Below are 19989 nucleotides of genomic sequence, written 5' to 3' on the forward strand. Positions count from 1 at the left end.
TATCCACTGCTCGTTCTCTCTGTTTGTCCCTGAGACACGTACTTGTTGATTTTCCTTATATCTAAAAGCCACCTAGACAGCAAGTCCGTGCTGGCCATGCGTATAGAAGAGGTAACTGATTCACTGATGATGTCGGCTTCTTCTACATCCGTCTCCACATCACTTTCCAGTTCACCCCCTCCGCATGTAGCGCCCTCCCTGTTCTATTGCGCCCAGTCTTCATTGCAACGCTGCCCGGAGACATGCTCAGGAGGAGGGAGTCAACTGTAATATGTATTCTTATAAAACCTTCCACTTGCTCTAGCAAGATGTGCCCAGCCCCAGCCTCTCTAATGGCCCGATCCTGTCATGTCCTCACCTGCTCCCTTCTGTTTGTCATCCCCATTCATCACATCCTGTCTACGATTAGATTGGAAGCTCTTCAGGGCAGCAAGCACATCTGATTCACAGACCCCTTGTTCTAGACACTTCACTTCCTCCCAAATCCAAGGACAAAACCCTGGTGTCCTAAATCTCAATACCTTGCACTTACCACTAAGCCATGCTTTCCTCCCAGAATCAGGAAGTCAACTCAGCTGCCCTGACATCCAGTCTTCTGCTCTAACTACTGGACCCACTCCCCTCCCAGAGTACTAGATAGAAGTCCTGGAGTCCTGACTTCCAGACTGGTACTCTAACCTTACGATGCCCATCGTGCAAACCAATATTGTCTCATTGTTTTCTTGTATTCCCCTGTCTGTCTATATCCATCTGTTGTCTTACACTTAGATTGTAAGCTCCTTGGGGCAGAGACTGTCTTTGCTTTTTGTACAATGCCTAACACAATGAGGTCCTGGCATATAACTAGGGCCCCTAGAAGTGAAGGTAATACAAATAATAAATAATAATAATATCATGTCTTCCCATCCCATACCCATACAACTGCAGGGCAATATTTCACTGAATGACATCTAAAAGCATATTGGAAAAAAATCTTAACCCTCCTCAAGATACCCCTCCAGCTCTTGCTAAATTCAACACAAGATGTGAACCTGGGAGAAAATGGAGGGTGTTATAACCAGGACATTTCCAATAATTCTTCATCAGACCCACTTACTCTGCCCAACCCTCCTCGTCCCCCAGGTATCAAATCTTTATAGTGGGTGCTCTGCTTAATGATCAGACCAGAAAGAGGGACAGCTTGGCCTGTGTGTCTCTTGAGACAGCAGAACTCAGTGTGAATTCAGGATGTGTGTGTGTGAGAGAGAGAGAGAGAAGGGGGACACTATGACAGGGCAGTGCTGCCCGCCCAGCAGACGAGTGCGAGCCACTCTCAAACCACGGATGTGGACTGTTTTGGCAGTTTGTGGAAGGATTCCCCCTTTGCCTTTCGTCTATCTAAAAGAATCCCCCTTGTGTTTTGCCTCCATCGATATTAAAGCTCTAACACTAAACCACATACTTCTCCATGGTTGTCCAAGATGGTCTCAGAGCTGCAAACCCAGGAGTCCCAGCTCTACCATTTGGCCAACATTCTCTCTTAGAGGTGGGATTAGAACCCAGGAGTCCTGACCCATAGTCGCCAGCTATAACCACTGGACCCCACTCTCCTCCTGTGCACAGGAGTCTCTGTACCTCTCTCCTACTCCATCAGGGCATTGGGTCTGTCTCTGCCCCTCTCAGTCCTGCCCCACACCAGGGAAGAAGGGGTGTGTTTCTGCCCTCTCCCCTGTCCCATCCTTTTCCCAAAATCGATCTCTTCCTGACCCCCGTATGTGTCCTGTCTCCACAGCTTCACATTCACAGCCATCTGGAAAGGCCCATGGATGGCGAAACGTACCGTGGTCCGCACTTCCATGCTGTCGCCTCCCAGCTACTATGACGCCGTGCAGGAGGGCCGTGGGCCAGCCACCTCGGACTACCCCTTCCACGGTGGCTTCCTCAGCTTCCAGGACATGCGGTACCACCAGATGAGCCCCGGCCAGGAGGCCCCCTCATTCAAGAGGCGCGGGGGTGTGGTGGACCACCGTGATATCATCATGGCGCATCAAGCCCACAAGATCCACAGTACCCCTCAGGCGCAGCGCAAGGAGTGGGAGTAAGTACAAGACCAGGTCACAGGGGGTCAGATCAGTCACTGGGTGCCATTTTGTTTTCCATGGAAGACCATGTCCTGGGGAAACCAAGGCTTCTTGCTCTTCTTGCTCCCCATCACTGGAGGCCTCCATCGGTGAGCTCCCACTCCTCTAGCTACTCCACAGTTCCAGGCAACTTAGAGGGTACTTGGAAAAATGGTACCTATATGGATTCCCTCCAAGGAGCTACTACAGACCACTGATCCAGCACAGCAGAGAGGTGGGGATACCAAGCTAGAGGAGCCATTAGTCTGATATATGGACCATTGGTCTGTCCCAGTGTTCCAGGGTAGGAGGGGCTACTGCAGTGGTTCTCAACCTGTAGTCTCTTGACCCCTGGGGTCCTCAGACTATGGCTAAGGGGTCCACGAAAGGTTGTCTTTACCATAGAACAGCGGTTCTCAACCCTGGGGGTCTCCAGAGTATCTCTAAGATTTCCACCGGGGTCTGCACCTCCATTTGAAATTTTTTAGCGGTCCGCAAATGGAAGAAGGCTAAGAACCACTGGGCTACCAGGCGACCGTGTGATCTCGTGTGGTAATTAAGGGGAGGGTACCTAGCTAGTGGGCCCCGTTGGGCTGATCCAATGCAGCAGGAATGGAGGGGTAGGGATACTGGGGCTAGAGGATCCCATTGGGCTCATCCAGGGCAACTGATATGGGAGGGTACTGAGATAGATAGGCCCCTTGGTCCAATCCAGTCCAGCAGCGAGTGGGGGGACACTGGGCTCGGTGGTCCCATTGGTCTGATCTGGAGCTGCAAATCCTTATTCAAATCCTTCCCTTCTGATGTCATTTTGCACTGTGCTTTGGATCTAAGCCCTAGATCTGGTGTCAGCAGTCTGATGACATCTGGTGGCTGCTCAGGCCTCCTTCTTTTGTGAATTAATCTCATTTCAGAAGAACTCCACAGTTGCGTTAATGGTTAACACTGATTTTGATGTACCTGGCCCCCACCTTCCCCCTCCCTCCCGGTCCCTCAGATTCACTTCCCTTGCTTTCCAACCTGTTTTCCTTCTTTTGGGTTTTAAGAAATCCCAGCTTGTTGCCTTGGAAATGCTGATATCTCCACCAGAGGATCATGGTGTTACTACAGGCTGGGGGAGGCCCCTGGTGGGAGGGGCTGGGGTGCCAGGGAATAGCAGGGAGTGTGGAAAATAACCCTGCTATAATGTGGTTGCTAAATGTGGCTGACATGGGGAGTAGCTAAGGGAGCTGCAGCTGGGCCATCCTGTGCTCGGGTACAGTAAGCTCTGACCAGCTACGCAGGTGTAGGCTTGCTCAGTGTACAGAGACGAAAACTGAGTGATGCTGGTGATCTAGTGTGGGATGCTCTCCTCTGCATCAGGTCTCTCTGTGGCCTGGAGGGTGTCTTTGGGTGCTCTAGTCTCTGGCTCAGTGCTGACGCCAGCCTTTTAAAGGGCGTTATGCTGCTAGAGGCACCCATATTCAAATGAGCTGTCATAACGAGATGGGTGGTCATTAAAGGTCATGTGGCACTTTTTGCAGGAGTCCCAGTGTTAGCTCAAGATGATTGGCCTAATTCCAAGCTCGATAATTCCACCCTGCCTCCCTGAATTCTCCTTGCAGTTTCAACTGAATACAGAATTCCCTTTCACTTCCTGTCCTAATGTGATAAGCAGCCTTGCTACGGGCTGTTCCATGCACAGTCCTACCCCAGAGGTGGCTGAGTTTCAGTGGGTGGGCGAGTGGTTTCTGTGTGCAGAGCTCGTACTGTCTGTTTGGACAGCACAGCGGGCCCATTTAGATGAATGACGCGATAGATCAGACAGAGCTCTGAATGTGCCTATCACTGGGTATCAAGCTGCTGATGACTCATCTCCCCCTGTCCCAACAATCTTCCCTTTGGTGTTTCCATTTCTGTGGGACCTTATTTCTTGCTCCTGCACAATCCCCTTCGAGCGCACCAGGTGGCGCTGTTGGACTCCCAAAGGCTGCCCAAGCTCGGGAGAGATTCCAGTGGCTGGGAATGAAGGGGAGGCAAATAAACTGTCCCATTTCAATCATTCCCAAGCATGGTCCTTCTCTTCATGACGCCTCCTTAGCTCTGGTGCTGGGAATTGGGACTCCTGCATCCTATGCCTGGCGCCAGGATGGTGGAGTGTGATCTAGTCAGTAGAGTAGGGGGGATTGGGAGTCAGGACTCTCTCTCCCTAGTTCGGAGCGGGCAGCGGTGGGCTAAGAGTTAGAAGAGGTGACAGCATCTAGACTCCACTTGTCAGCTTTACCACGGACTTGCTGAGTAAGCCTGGGCAGGTTGCGTCTCTGTGCCTCAGTTTTCCCCCATGTGCAGCGGGGATGATAGCAGCCTCCCTAGGTGCGAGGCCCGCTCAGTTTGTTTAGCACACTGAGGTCCTTTGGATGAAAGTGCAAAATTGTGCAGAAGTCACACGGTTGCAGTTTTGATACAGACCAGGGAAGCGCAGGCCTGGTGGGGTTTGACTGACTTTTGATTTGGATTTAGGGGTTATCGGGCCCTGAACTTCCAGGACAGTGGGTATCCCTGGGAACTACAACTGGGAAAATGGGCTCATGCCAACCTCACTGAGGGCCCCCGCCTTCACTCTGAGCCTTGATGTGAGCCCCGGTCCTTTTCTGTGCTCCCAGAAACCCTTGCAATGCTTCATACAACTCAGGAGTTACTCTTCCATCGTCATTTCTGCTTAACACTCATGTACGCCTCAGAGGCGCGCCCCTTGCTCTATGCAGCTGCATGATTCACAGGAGGGCGACACTTTCCCCATCCTCACCTCCTTCCAAAGCAAGGGCTAAGCCCCCCACCTCCTACTCCATCTAGGACAGGGCTCTTCTGAGGAGGAGCCCCTGGGGTTCCCTGCATCTGGTGGCCAAGTGGTGAGTGGCCAAGGAGTGAGTGAGTGGGGCGGGGGGTGGCTCTGTGTGGGGGTTTTCCTGGTGGATGGAAATGTGTGGGCAGAGAACCATGTCTTACTCCTGCACCGCCTTGTAGCAGCAGACTCCGCAGCGTGCCCTCCAAAGCCTCCGCCCAGCCGCGGGGCGCAGCTCGCTTTCTCCTGCTCAGCTTTCATTATAGCAACACATTGGTCATTCAAAGAGGGAGATTTATTACTGTCACAGGGGCCTGATTAATAGACCTCCTGCCTCTCGTTTCCTAAAGCTCCTTCTCTCTCTGGCCTTCTGCTTGTCTCCCCCTCGCTGTTGTTCCATCTGTGTGACCAGAATGGAATGAGAGCTGCGGGTTTGACTGTAAAGGGAAGCTCCCTCAGCTCAGGATTTATCACCCACAGGTGCCCGCCGATAGGCACTCCTTGCCAGCTTGCACTGGGGGGATAAAGCTCTAATCCTTCTAAAGGAGCCCCTACATCAGATCTGCCTGTTACCTCCAACAAGGCCAGCTAGCGACACCCTTCCGCCCGCACTCACTTCAACTGCCTGGTCTGAAATCCTGCAAGTCCTTTCTGAGCAGCAGATCCAACCCCCTCTGCACAACCAGCAGCCGCCAGGTGTCATTGTCACTATTCATTTATATTTCAGTAGCGCCTAGGAGTCCGTCATGGACCAAGACCTCATTGTGCTGGGAGCTGTACATTATCTATTTGGTGGATTATGGTAGCGCCTAGAAGCCCCCCTCATGGACCAGAACCCCACTGTGCCAGGCACTGTACAAATGGAGAGCAAAAGGACAGTCCCTGCACAAATGATTGCCCAAGGTGCGAGGCTAGGGAGGTTCAGGCCCCAGGACACTGTCACTCTCATGGGAGCAATGGCAATATACACAGTTTGCCTGGGAAACCGGGAAAGGAGCTTTATTTAAACTAGCGAGGGAGAAGAGAAACAAAGCCGTAGAGTAAACAATCCAACCCCCGCAACCCAGCCTCCCCCGGCACAGCCTGCTAGCTCTGGTGTAGCTAAGAACTGCTGTAGGATGCAGCCCGTATCCATTTGCTTGCTCCTACCTGGGGCAGGGAGCCAGGTAATTCTGAGGAGGGCAGGGTCAGGTAGCTCCTCTGTCCTGATAAGGGTCCTTCTTCTCTCCTCTCTGGCCTGAAGTTTCCCTGACTCCCTCATTGGCAATACAAAGGAGTCTGCCTGACAGTGCCACTAGCAGCAGTTGACTTTAGGAGCTGCGACTGAGATCTGTCCCTCTGCAGCTCCCCTGGCTGACTCCCTAACTTAAGCGGGGTCTGTATTTGCAGGGAAAGACCAGAGGGGCCCTTAAATAAACAGGAAAGCGTGAAAGGGAGGTACATGCATTTTTAGGACATTCTCACTTGCCTCTCACAGGGATAGAATCCAGATCCTTCTCTCCTAAAGAACAGGCCTTGAGCTAAAAAGGATAATCTCCAGGATCTGTTAGCAATACAGGGCGTATGACACACAACTGAGCCGTTCTGAGTCCATCCAGCAGAGGAGAGTGGTGCTCATATACTGGCCAGATCAATATTATGCATGTGTGTTTGTTCATGTGGTCTCATGAATGCTGTGGAGGATCCCTCCTAAATCCCCCTTTACTCTGGGTTAGATATTAGAGATGCATGAGGAGTGGCTGCCTGGCTCCTCATTGTATCCTCTGTCAAGTGCTCTCTCTGTTCCTCTGAGGGTCTGTCTACACTGCAATTAAAAACCCACTGGCCCATGCCAGATGACTGGGGCTCGCCGGCTTGGGCTAAGGGGCTGGTGAATTGCAGCGTAGACATTTGGGCTCGGACTGGAGCCCGGGTTCTGAGACCCTGCGAGAGGGGATGCTCCCGGAGCTCGGGCTCCAGCCCCAGCCGAAACATCTGTACCGCAGTTAAACAGCCCCTTCATCCGAGCCCCAAAGCCCAAGTCAGCTGGCTCGGACCGGCTGCGGATCTCTAATTGCAGTGTAGACATATCCTGAGTGTCTCTGTGCATCTAAAGACCCTGTTTTCCCTTCCTCTGCAGCAGGTGACCAGGACTGGGTGGATCTGCCCCAGGCTTTATTCCAGGACCTGAGCAACTGCGCAGAATCCCCAAGTCTCTGCCTCGTTTTTCCCTCTGTGGCTGCTCCCCTCCTCTGGCCAAGGGCCTGCAGCCGGCGCTGCCTTCCCCCTCCCCCAGATCAGCTGCCTCCCAACGCCCTGGAATTTGAAAGTGCTGAGACCAGGAGTCTGTTAAGTGCTTCATTCCTCCAGCAGTAGCAGAGCGACCTGCTGGGAAATCCATTAACCCCTTCACGCTCTGGGAAGCAGGCGGCAGCAGGCCACAATAGGAGCTCCCGAGCAAAAGGCCCATTTCAGTTAAGTGCCTGAGAGGAAAGCGAATGGGCACCCCCCAGCCTGCAGTGCACACCAGGGACAGCAAGCCAGGGCAAGGCACAGCAGGCTCAGAATCTCACGGCCTGATTGCACCCTTCCAGCAGGGAGACTGGCGGGAAAGTCCCCGCCCCCCACTTGGGTAGCAGGCCCTGTGGAGGCTTCGGGTTTGGTTATTACAGACCACATGGTGAGACTGAACGTCATGGCTGCACTTTGGCCATGTGCTTTCTTGGAGAACTGCCCCTTAGGGGTATCCATAGCATAGACAGGGCGTGGTCTAGCAAACTCCTGTTCCCCACTCTGGGAGAAGGTGAATAGGAGGCAGTGTGGCCTAGAGGACAGAGCACTGATTTGGACTGGGTTCTATTCCCGGCTCTGCCACTGGGTGACCTTAGGGAAATCATGTCCCCGCTCTGTGCCTTAGTTTCCCCATCGGGAAAATGGGGATGATGATGCTGACTTCCTGTGTAAAACACTTTGAGGCCACTGATTAAAAGCCCTAGATAACAGCTAGGTATTATTATTAATGAGGTCTAGTGCTTAGATTAGGGTAGTGGGAGTAATGTCACCTAGGTTCTTTTCTCAGATCTTGGAGAGAATGAAGTCAGAGAAAATATACTGGTCAGAGCATGGGACTGGGGACTAGGACTCCTGGGAGTGGAGTTTAGGATTGCCATAGCTGGGAAAAGAACCAGGAGTCTTGACTTTCAGTCTTGTGCCTTAACCATCTCACCATTCCCCCCATAATAATGCATCAACGCTGGTGACAGAGGCACTTCGAAGTATGGGCATTTGGAGTTCAGAAAAGCACCAAAGCCCATCCACAAAGCTGGGCTCAAAATCTCAGGTGTCCAGGCTCTTTGGGGATATTTCTGCTCCCAGCTGGTGAATGCAAGTAACTCATCCGAACTAGAGATCTTTGCATGCAGGACTGGGATCCACTTTGTGATTCACAGCAGGGCCTCCCAAGGGGGAGGGAGGGCATAAGGGACAGTTCCCCCCCGCTTTGAGAGAGCCCCCAAACTGAATGGACTGGGGACTTGGCGCACAGGGTCACAATGCCACTCAGGTTTAGCCTGGCTGCCTCTCCATCATGATGCCAGGCCAAACCTGAGTGGCGCTGTGACTCCATGTGCCAGGTTGCAACACCCAGAACAGGGAGCTGGGCCCTGCCCCATAGGGCAGGAACCTCCGCTGTAGGAGCAGTGGGGAGCAGGCTTGCTCTCCAATCTCTTGTCCCCAGGGCCTCCCTCAGGGGTAATTTTTGGAAAGGTGGGGAGCCTTCATTTCAGATTTTGCCCAGGGCCCCAAAAACCTCTGTGTGGCCCTGACTCACAGCAGGAGTGGCGCCAGGGTTTTTGGTGCCCTAGGTGGGGGTCCTTCCGAGCTCCCGGTCGTCATCGTCAATTCTGTGGCGGGGGGATCCTTCCGCACTCCTGGTCTTCGGGGCACTTCGGCGGCAGGTCCCGGAGCGCGGAAGGACCCCCCACCGCTGAATTGCCACCAATTCCCCCCCAAATCCGGGAGCCCTAGGCAACCGCCTAGGTCGCTTAAATGGAAGCGCCGGCCCTGACTCACAGATTTCTTCCTACTGAGATGCCTGCCTCCAAACCGTGCATAAGTTTGGCCAGCCTCTGCACCTCCCAAAATATTTGGGCCTGGAGTTCTTCAGATGAAGCTTTGCCTGGGAGCAGGAAGAGGTGAGGTTTTTGCTTTTCTCCAAAGCAATTTGGTTGTAGCCTCATCATGTGACAGCAAGAGGAAGTGACATTATATGGGACAGGAAGTGACTATTGACTAATTGACAAAGTGACTTCCTGGTGGGAAGGACAGTTGGAGGAAATGGATTTCATCAGAAATGTGATGTGACTTGTGACATGGATCAGAAGAGGAAAGTGGGTGAATGTGGCATGAGAGAAGGGATCATGGGTAGTTTACAGGGAGAAAACCCTCTAGCCAGCGAAATGTTCCAACTGGACTCTATAGCCTAAGTGAAATGTAATGGACCCTAAGTGCAGGCCTCAGCTTCATCAAACCTGCCTCTAATGCCCTCCCCGCCGCTTTCATCCGCACAGTGGCGGCGGTAGGGTTGAATGTCAGCATATAGAAAAGCCCCCAGGGTGGCGGTGTGAATAATCGACAAGACAAGCATGTCAGATCCCTCTCGTCACTCTGTGAAGCACAGTCTCCTCTGTCCCCCTGTCATTCGTTGCTTTGCAAGAGTGAAATTTCAGATGTTTGGGTACAGAAAGGAAATAGGAGATCTGAAAAAGCCACTTGTCTGTCCTTGTGTCTGGAAGTTCATTTCTTTTGCTTCCTCCTCGTCTTCCTTTCATTTTTCCTTTCCTGCCTCTAATCCCACCATCCACCCAACTGGGGTCCCCAGCACGGATCACGCTGGCTGGATTATACACAGTTTGAGTAGGCTGAAGCTGTGACCGGGGTGTCAGTGGGTCAAGCAGCTCTTTCAGATTACAGAGCTGCAAGCAGGATTGTCTGGTGCAGGGGTTCTCAAACTTTTGTACTGGTGACCCCTTTCACACTGCAAGCCTCTGAGTGCGACCCCCCCCCCCCCGTTATAAATTACAAAAATGTTTTTATATATTTAACACCATTATAAATGCTAGATGCAAAGCGGGGCTTGGGTGGAGGCTGACAGCTCGCGACCCCCCCATGTAATAACCTCAGGACCTCTTCAGGGGTCCTGTCCCCCAGTTTGAGAACCCCTGGTCTAGTGGCTAGAGCCAGGAGAATGGGGGGCCAGGACTCAGGGGTTCTATTCCCAGTTCTTTCATTGACTCATTCTGTTGTCTCCTCTATGTGTCTTACCGCACCCACCCTTTTCAAAGCACTTTGAGATTCCTGTACACAGAGGCACTACTCACATGACGTATTGTAATGAACTGGCTGTCACGTACCACTGTCCTGTGGGCTCAGAAGTACTTCACTGTATGTCCTAGGCCCTTTACTGCAAAAGGCGAGATTCTCCTCTGGCTCAGCTGGCAGGGGCCTGTGGTATTAGGGCAGGAGAATATGAACCCCAGCGCTGCTGAGAGATTCTGAGGGGCCCTTGCGCCCCATAGTGACGCCTGGGACGTTTTGCTCATGCTGCTGTTGTCCTGGAGAGGTGAGCAGAAATTGGTTGTTGGTTGACCTCACCCAACACAAAACGCCTGCAGTTGATCCAGTTAGCCAGGGGCTGCTCTTGAGGACCCACAGTTTGGCCTGCGGGGCACATTAGGACCCTACTGTTTTGTGGGCCTTTGAGCACCTGCAAGCCTCACTGAAACCAAAGGGGGCTGTGGATACGCCATGTCTCTGGAGGGGGTACAGGGAAGAAGCCTCTGTCTGGAGTGACGGGTGTGGGTGAGTCAGAGGGGGCAGTGTGGGAGGGTGGGGGGGGACCCCACTTTGCCACCCTCCTTCATGGTGTCAGTTCTGTTGCTGCTGTGATTTTTTTCCTGCTAGTTAAATTCTCTCTGTGATTTCCCTCTGCAGCCTGCTCCAGCAGCTGCTGTGACGATAAGGAATCAGATCAGAAAAGGGATTTCATGCACAGGGCTTGGGGGGAGTGTGCTAAGGAGTAGGTAGTGAGGAGGGAATGCATCCTTCTCCGTGTCTCTCCTCTGCCACCGTGGCGTTGCAGGAGCACAGGCAGGGGGTGGGCAGGAGCAATGGCTGGCCCAGCTCTGATGTACCAGAGACAGGCATGTGTCATGCAGGTTCCACCCACGCCCTTGTCCACCTCACTGCAGGGTCCCTGTGCTACCTTCCTGCCCACCTTGGCAGCAGAAGATATGCCGAGTGCCTCAGCTCTCCTGCTAAATGCGCCTGTGGCTTTAAAGGAATCCAGCGTTGGGAAAAGTAGCTGCATCCGCAGCTCCTGCAGCCTGAAGCGTCTGCGTATTCCCAAAGCAGGGCAAGCTTCCCCCCCAGACTGTCCCAGAGGGGCTCACTTTTTCAGGGGAGACGGGAGTTCGGTCTCTGTGGCCCATTCAATCCTCAGTCTCTGCTGGGGCTGCTGATTCTAGTCATACGCACACCTTTGTGCTCAGACTGAGACCCACCAAACTCATTCCACGTGGGCCACTGTGCTCAGTGACGTGTGGTCGCTGCAGACCTTGCAGCTCTGAAAGGCTCTGTAGTTTGTTACTGAGCCACCTAAGCCATCTAGTCCCCAAGACTCCTGGCGAGAGCGTTTGCTGCAGATGGGATTTGCAGTCCGGTGCTGGGGTTCGGAGACAGCCCTGGGTGCAACAGAACGTGTTGCGTCACTGCTCAGAACCTTGTGAAGCTGCTAGCCACAGGGTGGGTCTGTCCGTTAACCATTTCAGTGCTGCGTCGCCATGCAGACACAATGCATCTGCTGCTGCTGCTAAGGGCTGTGCTCATCCTGATGCTCACTCACTACCTACCCCGTTGCATCAAGGTGCCAGAGCTTTGTACAACGCCAGTGCTCCGAGGAGCTGGCTGAAGTTACACCAGGCTGCCCCATGTTGGCACCTAGACAACACAACGATGGGGCCTTAGGCATACATGGATGGGGGCTCTGATGGCTAGGGACTGGCAGTGTCAATAGTCCCCATGCCCTATACTGGGTATGTGGGTACCAGAGATCCAGCTCATTGCACAGTCTCAGTTAAACCCAGCCCAGAGCCTCAGCCAAAGGCCCCATGGACATTCGGTCCCTGTTTTCCCCTTAAAGCAGTGTTGGAATCACCCTTATTCAAAGGAAATACTGCAGTGATATCCCACAAATGATGCAGCTCATGACAGGATACTGCAGCCGGTGGGGCAATTACTGTAGCATACTGTGTTTGTTTATTGTTGTTGTTTTTAAATAAAGGCCCTCAGCGTTGGAGAAGGGGATGCAGAGAAAAGAAGTGATGAGTTGTGAGGCACAGGAGTCCTGGGTTCTATTCTTGGCGCTGGGAGTTGGGGTGTTCTTGTGATGAGAACAACGGGGTCTAACAGTCAGGACTCCTGGCTCTGGGAGGGAGTGTGGTCTAGGAGCCAGAGCAGGGGACTAGGAGCAAGGACTTCTGGGGCCTGTTCGAGCGCTGGCAGGGAGTGTGGTGTATGTGGTTACTGCTGGGGGCCGGAGCTCTGCAATTGCTGGACTGACTCCCAAATTGGCCTCTTTGCTTTGCGAGTACAGCTCTGGACACTCTCATCACCTTGGCACGTGTAAAGTACAGTCACTTCCGGCCCCTGCTCTCCTCCAAGAAAACTGACGGGAGTTTGAATACCGCAGACAGCAGTGCTGCCAGGTCTGCCACTCCATCCCCACTGCACTCCTGAGTCACTTCCAAGCAGGGCTTCACACTCTGACGGCAGCACTGACCTGTGGCAGGTCATCCTCGCCTCGGTTGTCTCTTCCATTCCCAGTCTCACTGGCATGCTCTCAAATGCCTGCACACTGAGGGAGGTAGTGCAGGGTACACATGCCTGTGCATGTATAATGAGCAGGAGAAGGAGCACCGCTATTTTCACAGTCATCACCATTGTTGACCTGATCACTAGTACATATTGGCACAATCACTACTGACAGGAGTACAATTGCATGGACACTGTTGAAACCACTCTGGATACATTTACTGTCTAAGTTCCTCATGTCCCCTATTTCCACTGCGACCTGAAAAATCTCACCTGCCACTGAAATGCAGCCACCTCTGGGGTGGAAAACACCAGATGTTTAACAGTGCACAACAGAAATATGTAGTGGTTCAGGACAGGCTGTGAAGATGAATCCTGTGCCTGTTTGAAGTTTCAGAAGTGAAGAATTAGGGATCTGGTTATGGTAAAGAGAGAAAGTATGGTCTCATTGTTAGTGCACTTGGCTGGTATTCAGTAGCTCTGGGTTCAACTCCCTGGCTCTGTCACTGACTCTCTGTGGAACCCTGGGCAAGTCATTTCCTCTCTCTGTGCCTCAGTTTTCCCATCCGTAAAACAGGGATAAAAATACTTCCTTCCCCCCCATCCTTTGTCAATTTAGATGCAAGCTCTTGGGGACAGGGACTGTCATTTATTATGTGTTTGTACAGCACCTAGCACAATAGGGACCTGATCTCACCACAGGTACGTTACAGAACTATTGCTGTTTTATCCCATATATGATAATTCGACAGCGTGGCTTTCTCACAGGCCCAAACGGGGCACAAATTTATTATCAATATGCCATGACGAACAACGATCCATATGGCTCTTTATTAATAATAATCTTTTAGGAAATACTTTACAAGACTGTTTGTTTACACTTCTTCCATCTCGGAATCTTTTATCTTCCAGACCAATATGCTGGAAGATTTAAGGACAGCCTAATTGGATTAGTGTGTATAATTTACAGTGTATTTCCATAGTTAAGTCCACATAGAAAAGGGCAAAACTCATGTGAAAGATCTAAGGCCTAAGAATATTTTATAAAAACATTAGTGCATTGACTAATTAACTCTCATTAGCTATGTAGAATCGGAGAAACAGCAATAAATAAACAGAATCAGACAAATCAATTACTAGAATAAGGATTAGAACCTTCACAAAGGCACTTGCTTTTTCAAACTCTTGTGATGGAGCACTGAGCAAGACGGGTTAATAGGGTAAGTAAAATTGCTTTACATCTAGCTGTGTCTAATGTATTTGTCAGATTGAAACTCAGTTCAAGTCAAACTGGTTAACATCCTATCAGCGAAGGGCCATAGGAGAAAGGGCCGCACAGTAGTTAAAGGGTGAGCTAAAGATAGGGTCCCAATTTTGAGCTGGGATCACTCGGCTTTTTTTTTTTTTGCCCCCCTCCCTCCCGGTGTCCCGATATTTTCTTCATCTCATCTGGTCACCCTAGCTAAAGACTGGAGTTCACTTCCTGACTCTGCCTCAGGCTCCTTGTGTGATCTTGGGCAAATTGCTGCATCTCTGTGCCTCAGTTCCCCATCTGTGAAAGGGAGCTAATAACGCTGTCCTACCTCACACTGGTGTTGTGAGACTACCTGTATCAAAGCGTATGGGTAATAAGTACCAAAGATGGATGAGAATTGCCACATTCTATCAGACTAAGGGTCCACGTAGTCCAGTATCTTGTGGTCAGCACTAGATGCTTCAGAGATGGATAATTAGACCCCAAACATGTATTCACTTGTCTTCCCCACGAGTCATCCCATAAACTTCATTTGCAGAACTGGGGGCCTTACGGGTTTCTTCTTAACCTCCTTCCATTAGAGTTTGGCTTATGCCCTGAAGCGTTGGGGTTTATAGGTTAGATTGTTGTACAAAATGCTTGAATTTAAAATTCTTAAATTGGGTCAGAGCATAACATTAAGTGCAGATTTAAAGGGAAACTGTCAGGTCAAATTTGGTCCAAAATTTAGGTTTACTGAAAGAATTAAATAAAGCCTTCCAAAGCTAAAAAACAGTGGAAATGTTTCAGTGAATTACAAGAACAAACACCAATCCAATGCAAATACACCTCCTCCTGCACTGTTTGAATAAATTGCTGCTATGGGTCAATGCATGAGAAAGGGAAGCTGGTTAGAAACAAAAAGTGAACGTGATAAATCCCTTTACCAAGCAAGTAAAGGAGCAGTACAACTAGTGCAAAGTATTATTTTCAGAAAGTCCTTTCCGTTTGAATAAGCAAAGGCAGTGTGTCTCATCCAGTGGATCGCAACCGCCAGGGGGTCACCAAAGCCAATCGGGGGCAGTGAGGGGATTGAAAATGTTAGTACAATCGAATTTCCTGCACACCCTCGCTCTTCGAGATCAAGTATTCTCTGAGAATCACCACACGCACATACAACTTACATAGGCTTAACATTGATATCATGATACATTTTTTGCTTTTCATTTTATAATATATGTAAGGGGGGTTGTGAACATTCTTTACTTTGAATCTTGGGTTCCCATCTTGAAAAAGTTTGAGAAACACGAATCGAATGGTTTATTTCCCGTGTAGGCAAGAGAGTTTGGGGTTTAAAATTAGGATTGTTATCCCCATCAAAAGATCGTGTATTACATTCATTGAGCTCCTTTCATCCAAAGGCATTTTTACAAGCGTTTACAGCTTTATGTAATGTACATACACACACTGTAGGTCATATTGCACATACCCCCATGCAGACTTTGTGACCTTTCCTTGGGGTTTGACCTTGTGTATCCTGTAAGTAGCACAGTGGACATTTGTGGGACGACTCGCTCGCATAAAGTGGCTCCTGTGCTTAAGACTTTGCAGGACAGGGGTCTTGCTTTGCAGGCATATGGTCTGTTGCATGCTGGGAGTTGTAGTCTTTGTGGGCTGCACATCTGCCCTGAGGAGTAGGAGAGTTTTAATCTGCTCCTTATTATCTGCCATCTGTTCTGGGTAGATTAGCTGTGTCCTCCAGCTTCCGGTGAGTTACTAATACAGCCGTCTGCTGGCTGGTAAGATCCACCCAAGAAATTCTCTCCCTTTTTGTGTCGTCTTTTTCACTAAATAATTATTTCTGCACGGTGGTACATTCTAAGCCAGCTAGGACGTCTTGGCTGTTGTGGGGCAAAGCAATGTGGCCATTTGGAACTTCAGAATGGTGGCATGGATAGAATTTGAATGTTGCTGCTTCAAATCCACAGGCTCCTACCCTTGAGCTAAGGAGAAGTGCTTCTACCTGTTATCAATATAGGGCCAGTGGCACACAGGGGAACTTTCTGATTCCAGCCAGAAGAGGACAGAGGTGTCACTGCCCAGTTCATTACAGTACAGCATGGGGAGTCCCACCTCCATGGCCCATTCAAGCCTTTGCCCCCAGGCCACTCTAGCAATAGGCAAGCTAGGCAGCTGCCGAGGGGGACAGATGTTTGGGCAGCTACCTAGTGTCGCAGATTTGTAGATTCCAAGGCCAGAAGCGACCATTCTGACCCTGTAGTCTGACCCGCTGTATAACACAGGTCATAGAACCTTCCCCAGATGATTCCTAGAGCAGATCTTTTAGAAGAACATCCAATCTTGATTTTAAAAGCATCTGTGATACAGGTTTCAGAGTAGCGGCCGTGTTAGTCTGTATCCGCAAAAAGAACAGGAGGACTTGTGGCACCTTAGAGACTAACAAATTTATTAGAGCATAAGCTTTCGTGGACTGTAGTTAGTCTCTAAGGTGCCACAAGTACTCCTGTTCTTTTTGTGATACAGAACACACCACACCTCTTGGTGAATTGTTCCAATGGGTAATTACTCTCACCCTTCAAAATATACGCCTTATTTTCAGTCTGAATTTGTCTGGCGTCAACTTCCGGCCATTGGACCATGTTACGCCTTTCTTTGCTGGACTGAAGAGCCCATTATTAAATATTTGTTCCCCATGTAGATACTCCTAGACTGTGATCAAGTTACCCATTAACCCTCTCTTTGTTAAGTGCTTTGAGTCTGTCACTGTAAGGAATGTCAGAAGAGCAGCTGGGCCAAACCTGAGTGGGGCTGCAGCCCTGTGGACCAGGTCGCAGCCCCATTTGTTCATATTTGGCCCAGCTGTCCCTCTGTCATGACAGAGCAAATTTGAGTGGGTGGCGGCACACAGAAGTGTTGCCTAGGGCAGCATAATGTGTTGAGTGGCCTCTGCCTCTTGTAGAAGGAACTAACAAGGGGCCCAATTAGTGCCCAATATGAGAGTGGATTTTGCAACAGTGATGCCTGCCGGCTAAGGGCTCACCAGGATCAAACTCATTTCATGTAAGGTGGCTGCAGAACTGTCACCAGAGAGCAGTGACTCTCAGCCCCTGCCAACCTGGGCTGGCTATGAACCAGCATATTTGAGATGAAAAGCTCTGCAGCTGCGTTGCCCAATCTGTCCGGGCTCCTGCAGTGGTCCGAATTCTCTGCTGCACCCAGAGCAGCAGGGTAGGGGTGCAAAGGAGCCCGTTGCTTCCTGAATGTGGGGCCTGGTCTACACTGTTCCTGACTCCAGTGTAGTTCGGAGAAGCAAGTCCAATCAATGCTAGCGATTGTGGGGCCACAGCATATTATGGCCACCATGTTCTGTGGGTACATGCCCCTATGCTGGAGTGTGCAGGGAAGAGGCATAGGAGCTGGGTGCACTGGCTGGCTGGGGGGAATCCTCAGGGAGGCAGATTCAACCAGTTTACAACTCCTGTGCGCTACTGGAGCACCACGGCTCCCACCACCTTCAGGACCCAAGCCGGTGGGATAGACCCCTTCCCTCTGTCTCCATTGCCCAGCTCTCAGCCTGATTGGGGATGCTACTGAACTCTGCGCGGCTGCCAGCATTTCATTCAACACTTATACAAGAATTTTTTTTTAAATAGCCACTCCAAAAAAAACCCAAGGTGAATTTAACTAATGCTTTCTCCGGTTTGTTTTTTTCCTCTACAAACCACCTTTTAGCCTAATTAAAAAACCCTCCTAGGAAGGGGGACTCAGCAGCCATCTCGGAAATTACAAATTGCTGTGCTTGTTTTCTCAATCCAGGAGCCTATTAGACAGGCACTTTAGACCAGTTCTTAAGACGGTGCCTTAAGGACTATATTTAGGTGGTTACAGATCTGCTGGCATGGGACAAAAGCACTATCTTGAACAAAGGGTACTGGTGACGTCAGGGCAAGTGGGAATGAAAGAGAGAACAGAAAATAGGTTAGGTCCTCTATCAAATCAACCCATTATGCCTTGTACAGAGAATGGCAGCAGGTCTCTCTAGTTCTATGTACATATTTAAATTGATACACGCTTAAAAAAGACGTTTCGGCCCTTTTACCGTGTGTTGCTTTATTCTTTGGGCTATTTTCTCCCCTCGGTCCGCCTCAAACTGCCCCCTACCACATCCACCATCATCCACTAATGTACATTTGGGATCAAAGGAATGTTAGGACATGTGGCTGGTGATGGGAGTACATGGCTTGTTCGACCATAAACATTCATAGATTGTTAGATTCCAAGGCCACTGTGATCATCTAGTCTGCCCTTGTGGGTAACACAGGCCACAGACCTGCCCCAAACTAATTCCAGAGCAGAGCTTTTAGAAAAACACCAAATCTTGATTTTAAAATGGCCATTGATGGAGAATCTACCATGACCTTTGGTAAATTGTTCCAATAGTTAATTACTCTCACCATTAAAAAATTATGCCTATTTCCAGTCTGAATTTTTCCAGCTTCAACTTCCAGCCATTGGATCGTGTTAGACCTTTCTCTGCTAGATTGAAGAGCCCATTATTAAATATTTGTTCCCCATGTAGGTACTTATAGACTGAAATTATGTCACCCCTTCACCTTCTCCTTGTTAAGCTAAATAGATTTGAGCTCTTTGAGTCTATCATTATCCAGCAGGTTTTCTCATTCTTTAATCATTCTCGTGGCTCTTCTTTGACCCCTCCAATTTATCAACATCCTTCTTGAATTATAGGCACCAGAGCTGGACACAGTATTCCAGGAGTGATCACATTAGTGCCAAATAGGTAAAATAACCTCTCAACTCCTACTTGAGATTACCCTATTTACGCATCCCAGGATGGCATTATCTCTTTTGGCCATAGTGTCACGCAGGGAGCTCATGTTCAGTTATCCACCACAGTCCCCAAATATTTTCCTGAGACACTCCTTCCCAGGATAGAATCCCCCATCCTGTAAGTATGCCTACATTTTCGTTCCTCGATGGATACATTTACATGTAAGTATTAAAATGCACATTGTTTTCTTGAACCCAGTTTACCAAGTGATCCAGATTGCTCTGTATCAGAGACCTGTCCTCTTCCTTATCTACCACTCCCCTGATTTTTGTGTCATCTGCAAACTTTAGCAGTGATCATTTTATGATTTCTCTCAGGTCATTGATAGAAATGCTGAAGAGCGTACAGCCAAGAACCAATTCCTGTGGAATCACTCTCCAGATGTCTAGATTCAATCATTCTCCAGATGTCCCCCTAGCAGGGATCACTCTTATCCCTGTCTCTAGACGTACTTCTGAAGAGTGATGTAAATGGTTTGCTCTTTGGGAAGAACTAAGAAAATATTCATACATATGCAAACAGAGTTTGTGTGCAGATGTGTGTATGCGTGCATGGTGTGTATTGTGGGTATGCACACACACACGCAGCCATTCATGTGTATTTTATGGTGACATTTTGGCCTTCAGCTATCTCTTCAATAATTGGAAAAGTTTTAACTCTTTCCATGCCGCTTCTTTTATTCATCTTCATCCTTCTTTCCCCCTTTTTCTTGCTTCACTCATCTTCTTGTTTCTGTCCATCATTTGCCTTATATCCAAAGGGGGCAGGCAGGGTTCGGGGTGGCCACAAACTGGGCTACGCTTGTCCTGAACTGGAAGGGGTCAGATGCCACAGGAATCCCTGGGCACAGCTGTGTGGGGGGAAGTTTCGGGGGCAGGGCAGGCCATGGGAAGGAAGGGATCAGAGAATACAGTCCCTAAGGAGGTACGAAGAGGGCTAGAGTGGCAGGGCTCTACAGCCATTAGGGCGCAGTAGCAGACATAGAGCATCTGGTAGGGAAGAAAGGTCCCTTCCCCTCCACCAAGGAATTCCCAGCCGAATGATTTGAGCTATGTGCTGGGCGTGAGATTTTGGCCGAATTCTGGACTATATTGTCTACTTCTCTAGTATCTTTCAG

At 50.0% G+C, this 19989-nt stretch overlaps 1 protein-coding gene across 2 annotated transcripts in view; it reads left to right on the plus strand.

Moving 5' to 3' along the window:
• The window catches only part of CACNA1A (calcium voltage-gated channel subunit alpha1 A), a 198743-nt gene that overhangs the window by 10667 nt on the left and 168087 nt on the right, over nucleotides 1-19989 (plus strand). For both annotated transcript variants that reach the window (XM_065576443.1, XM_065576444.1), the window contains exon 2: nucleotides 1772-2077. In XM_065576443.1, coding sequence (XP_065432515.1) covers nucleotides 1772-2077 — 306 coding nt within the window. The remainder of the gene's footprint in view (nucleotides 1-1771; nucleotides 2078-19989) is intronic.

The sequence above is a fragment of the Chrysemys picta genome, chromosome 22 (assembly GCF_011386835.1).
Source record: "Chrysemys picta bellii isolate R12L10 chromosome 22, ASM1138683v2, whole genome shotgun sequence".
NCBI lineage: Eukaryota > Metazoa > Chordata > Testudines > Emydidae > Chrysemys > Chrysemys picta.